General features: G+C 39.1%; 1 protein-coding gene across 1 annotated transcript in view; it reads left to right on the forward strand.

Moving 5' to 3' along the window:
* ercc3 (excision repair cross-complementation group 3) overlaps positions 1 to 6,000 on the forward strand; it is a 77,133-nt gene that overhangs the window by 26,784 nt on the left and 44,349 nt on the right. Inside the window, 1 exon segment of the mRNA XM_051931251.1 lies at positions 5,937 to 6,000. This exon segment is cut by the window's right edge and continues 17 nt beyond it. Within this exon segment, the coding sequence (XP_051787211.1) occupies positions 5,937 to 6,000 (64 nt within the window).

Here is a 6,000-nt window from a genome sequence, read left to right on the forward strand (position 1 = left end):
TTGTTCTGTAAAGCAAAGGTTTCCTCCTGGCACACTTCCCTAGTAGATGTAAATTGTGCTGCCTCTTTCTAATGGTAGACTCATCCACTTTGATATCAACAGCATCATTGGAGTATAAAAGTATTCAGTCCCCTTGAAAGTCATCGTAATTTTCTGCATGACAAAAGATTTGTACACATTTATCCATTCAGTATTTTTAATGTGAACTGTTATGCTGTAACAATACATTTCCAAAGTCAAATGATATTTATTTAAGTATTTAAACCTCTGTGCTATGGAAGCTCCAGGTTTACACAAAATTTACAAAATTCATCACAAATGCCACAAAGGTGACAGTAATTTGACCATAATTAAACATAATTAGGTACTGGTTGAGTCCTTTATATATCTCTGGATATAAAACACGTCCATTGTAAGGGCTGTAGTCTTTGTTGGACAATCGCAGCAAAATTAAAGACAAAGGAGCATTCTGCTGATGTGAGAAACCGTCATTGAAGGGCTCAAGGCAGAAAAGGCTATAAAATATTGAAGAGTTTGAATGTCCTGTTAAGCACTGTTGGATCCATCATCAGAAAGTGGAAGGTTCATCACAGCACCGAGACTCTTACTAGAAAAGGATGTCCCTCAAAACTAAACATCAGAGGAAGATGTTGACTAGTGAGAGAGGCTACTAAAAATCCAACTGTCACTCTCGGACGTCTGCAGTGCTCTTCGGCTTAAACTGGAGTGAAGATTCATGGGTCCACAATTTCAAGAGCTTTTCATAAAATAGGCCTCTACGGAAGGGTAACAAGAAAGAAGCCATTCCTTAAAATCCACATAAAATCACATTGGGCATTTGCTGCAAAGCATGCGAAAGACCCACTTAAGATGTGGGAGAAGGTTTTATGGTAACCAAAATAGAACTTTTTGGCCAAACTTCAAAGAGGTATGTGTTGCATAAAACTAACACTGCCCATTCCTCGATAAACGCCATACCTACGATGAAATTTGGTGGTGACAGCATCATGCTATGGGGATGCTTTTCATGTGCTGGAACTGGGAATCCTGTGACAGTTGAAGGGGCAAGTGAATGACACAAATACAGTTGAAGTCAGATGTTTACATATACTTAGGGTGAGTTCTTTAAAACTCGCATTATAACCACTCCACAGATTTTATACTAACAAACTATAAATTTGGCATATCATTTAATACATTGTGCAGGGCAAAAGTAATTTTTTCCAACAATGTTCACTGATTATTTCACTTTTTATGGACTATATCACAATTCCAATGGGTCACAAGTTTATATACACTTTAACTGTGCCTTTAAACAGCTCGGAAAATTCCAGAAAATTGTCAAGCTTCTAGCCATTAGTTAATTAGCCTCTGATAGCTAATTAGCCTAATTGGAGTCAACATGTGGATCTATGTTAAGGCCTTCCATCAAACTCACTGCCTCTTTGCTTGATATAATGGGAAAATCAAACGAAATCAGCCAATACGTCAGAAGAAATTGTGGATCTGCACAAATCCGGTTCATCCTGAAGGTTCCATGTTCATCTCTACAAACAATAATACACAAGTATAAACAACATGGGACCACACAGCCATCATACTGCTCAGATAGAAAGACACAGTCTGTTTCACAGAGAAGAACGCACTTTGCCACGAAAAATGCAAATCAGTCCCAGAACAACAGCAACGGAATATGTGAAGATGCTGGAGGAAACGGGTATACAAGTGTCTATATTCATAGTAAAACAAGTCCTATATCGACATAACTTGAAAGGCTGCTCAGCAAGAAAGAAGCCACTGCTCCAAAGCCTCCATAAAAAGAGCCAGACTGCAGTTTGCAATGGACCATGGGGACAAAGATGTTACTTTCTGGAGAAATGTACTCTGGTCTGATGAATCCGAGATCGAACTGTTTGGCCATAAGTACCATAGTTTTGTTAAGAGGAAAAAGAGTGAGACATGCAACACAAAGAACATCAAACCGTCAAGCATGGGTGTTAGAGCCTCATGTTGTAGGGGTGCTTTGCTGCAGAAGGGACTGGTGCACTTCACAAAATAGATGGCATCATGGGGAATGAAAATTATGTAGACATGCTGCAGCAAATTCTCAAAAGCTCAGCTCAGCAAAGGAAACTGAAGCTCCGTCACAAATGGGTCTTCCAAATGGACAAATATCCCGAGCATACCTCCAAAACTGTGGCAAAAAGGTCAAGGTATTGCAGTGGCCATCATAAAGCCCTGATCTCAATCTAATTAAAAATAAGTGGGCAGAACTGAAAAAGCGTTTGTGAGCAAGGAGGCCTACAAACCTGTCCCAGTTACACCAGTTCTGTATGGAGGAATGGGCCAAAATGCCAGCAGCTCATTCTAGGAAGCTTGTGGAGGGTGTCCCAAAACATATGGCTCAATTTAAGCAATTTAAAAGCAATGCCACCAAATATTAACAAAGTGTATGTAAACTTGTGACTCACTGGAGTTGTGATATAGTCAATAAAAAGTTAAGTAATCTGTCTGTGAACATTGTTAGAAAAATTACTTCTGCTCTGCACAAAGTAGATGTTTTAAAACCAGGGGTGCCCAACTCCAGTCCTAGAGGGCCGCAGTGGTTGCAGGTTTTCATTCTAACACTTTTCTTAATTAGTGATCTGTTTTTGCTGCTAATTAACTTCTTTTGAATTAATTTTAATTGACTTGGTTTTTAAGAAATGTTCCCTGAATTTCTTCATCATTCCTTTGAATTGTTTCATTTCTTTCCTTAAATGGCACCCAAACAGAAGTGAAATGTGAAGTGAGTGAGCTAACAGAAGACCAACTAAGTCAGGGCCCTCAAACTCCAACCAATTTAACTCCAACCAGTTGCTTAATGAGGCGCTGATTCTTGGCATTAATTATACCCGTTCTTTAATTCCATAGCTTGTTGCTCCTCTCATTGTGCAATAGCAGAAATTTCCGAAATTTTCTCTTGTCTAAGAGCAGATCAGTATTCCTGAGACCTTCACCTTTCTTTATTTTCAGATATTGTATGATGGTCACAGTTTGCTGGTCCTGTTTTGGCTCATTTTGTATCTCATTATTGTTTGGCTGCTAATTAAGGAAAAAGAAACAATTGAGGGGTCTGAGTCTTCAAAGCAAGCCAAATAAAATGAATTCAAAAGAAGTTAATGAGCAGCAAAAACCGGTCACTAATTTAAAAAGAGTTAGAATGAAAACCTGCTGCCACAGTGGCCCTCCAGGACTGGAGTTGGGCACCCCTGTTTTAAACTATATGGCAAATTTATAGTTTGTTCATATAAAATCTGTGGAGGGATTATTAAGTGAGTTTAACAAAAATCACCCTAAGTGTATTGAAACTTTTGACTTCTAACTGTATTTTAACATCAATGTTTTGGGATTTATCTTTTGCACTTTTGATTATGAACATAGCCCAGTTTGTTAAAGCAAATTTTGGGAATTTGTTTAACTCCTTAAATGGAGCTCAGTCACCTTTCTCATCGTAAAGCAAAGCTGTGGATTAATTCATAGTGCTTGATAATCTAGAAGGAAATCTTGTGTTATTTGACCCATGCTGACAATTCTATTTTGTTGGTTTCTCCTGCATAACTTCAGTTTTGAATTATACGTCTGCCAGACATTTTGGGGCAAATGTCAAGTATATTTTTGAAAAATGTATAGTTCAATAATATACACTTGGTCAATAGACAGAACTTTATTGATTCTGGTACTAATTCAGACATTGTATAAATGATGTAAACCTTTTTGTTCTGAGTTGTGCTAGGGATGGCATACACTGAAGGTGCTCATCTCCTTTTGCTTTTGTAGTTATATATTTTTTTTTAATTTATTTTAAATTTTTGCTCTCCTCTTCCTCTTGTTATCTTTTAATCAAAAATGAATGAGAACTGTTAAATTTGTCTTGAAAAATAGATATGTCTTTATGTACATATACATGCGTATGCACCTTTTTCCACAAAATGTATAGCATTCCTCTATAGTTTCAACTGGAAGGGAAAGGGTTATTTTATCATATGCAGTGTGCATGTCTACTGCTTGTATAGTTTGTCGTACTGCTACCTACTAGGGATGCATAAATTGATCAAACCTCATAACTGACCTCTTCTATTTAATAATAAGTGTTAGTTGCAAACCTCATAACTGACCTCTTCTATTTAATAATAACTGTTAGTTGTTATAGTTGTTAAAAAGAAACACACTGTTTAATAAAAAATAATACAGGGATAATCTTTCTAGTAAAGGTTTTATTTATGTGTTATGTATGTAAGATTTGCTTTGAACATTACATGTGAATGTCTCACAGTAAATTTTATACATCACTGAATAGCATTTTATTTTTATGAATTGGAGCATATTGATGGGTCTGTAAATTAGGCTGTCAGGGCCTGTTAACCATCATTGCACATAAAGTACACATTCCTACATGTACCTGTAATGCAAATGGTTGTTGTTTTAATATTTAAGCAGTTGTCGCACAGTTTGCACATAGCCTTTCTGCTGCTCTTCAAAAGCTTGTGTCAGTGTTGTATATAGCATATGCACAGAGAACACAGATCTAAAAAAGGAGATGTTTGGTTAGCTCTCCAGATGAGTGCAATTGTCAATACAGAAATAATTTTGTCAGTATGCATGAGTGTAAATCTGAAAATATAATTTACATGATTTATATTACTAACCGAGAATGGTAAACCGGGTATGGACGCAGGGACATGCCCGTGGATGCAGGAGACATAGCGTGCAGGCGCCACACAAAGCCCCCCGCCCCAGAGTGAAACGGGAGAGAAGTAATATGGAAGAGGAGTCAACGCCCCGCCCCAGAGTGAAACGGGACACACTACGGAGTCCACAAAGGTTCACAAATCAAACCCGACATAGTGCGGAAGCGCGTCTGACACCGCGGAAGCAAAACTGTCTCTGCTCCAAAACCACACAGCTCAACAACTAACACAAAACACGAGCCCGCCTGGATATAATTAATGAACGCAGGCGCCTACAACACGCGTCTGAAATGCCGCAAACCAGGCAGGCAGGCACGGCTCCAAAAAGAAAGAGCTCGACTGACCGAGATACAAAGTGAAACGGGAAACACTACGGAGTCCGCAGTGGTTCACAGTGCACCACATACGGACAGAGCTCCGTATTAACAGTGGGGGGCCCCAGAGTGACACAGGCGAACGCTTCGTATTAAACGTACGTCATCCTCACACGTCCAAACTATACAACATAAGTGATTCACATTACAGTTATGCATTATTGACAGTGCAACCACAGACATCGCTCCGTATTAACAGTAAGTGCAATTATTCATATTACTAACGGTACACAACGGAGAACTACTGGAGTCACGATCACGTCTCCAAAACTATACAGCTCCACAATACACGTGGGCGCCTACAACGCGCGTCTGAAACTGCAGAAGCATAACTGTCTCGGCTCCAAAACCATGCAGCTCCACTAACGGAGCTGCAGAAACGAGCCCGCATAGACACATACAATGAACATAGACACCTACAACGCGCGTCTCACACCGCAGAAGCAGGACGGCTGCACAGCGGGCATGGGTTCAAAACGCGGGGGGTAGGCGAGCGAATCGAGCAGGGGGCGGAGCCCCCTTGTTATATTCTATTCTGCAGTATTCAAGTTCAGCTTCTATACTGTATATTCATGTTGGTAATGGTGCAGATTACTTTATAACTGCTAGAGGGCATATGTGAGTTTTATTGTCACATGTCCGGATGAAATGATTTTAACTTTATACAACACAGCACAATTCAATTTTCAGTTTTATTTAGTATAGTTGGCAAGTACAATATATATACAGTATTCCTACGTCCATTTTTGTGTCACTGTAATACATTTATTGTTATCTAAAACTTTGAGTGAACCATTGAGTATTGAGTGTAACATTGAGTATATTATCCTAGATCTCCAAAAGTGGCTCAGGGAATGGAGGTCCTTCTTCTGGTCCCGGCACAGAGGGTAATCAGA

This window comes from Erpetoichthys calabaricus, chromosome 8 (genome assembly GCF_900747795.2).
Source record: "Erpetoichthys calabaricus chromosome 8, fErpCal1.3, whole genome shotgun sequence".
NCBI lineage: Eukaryota > Metazoa > Chordata > Cladistia > Polypteriformes > Polypteridae > Erpetoichthys > Erpetoichthys calabaricus.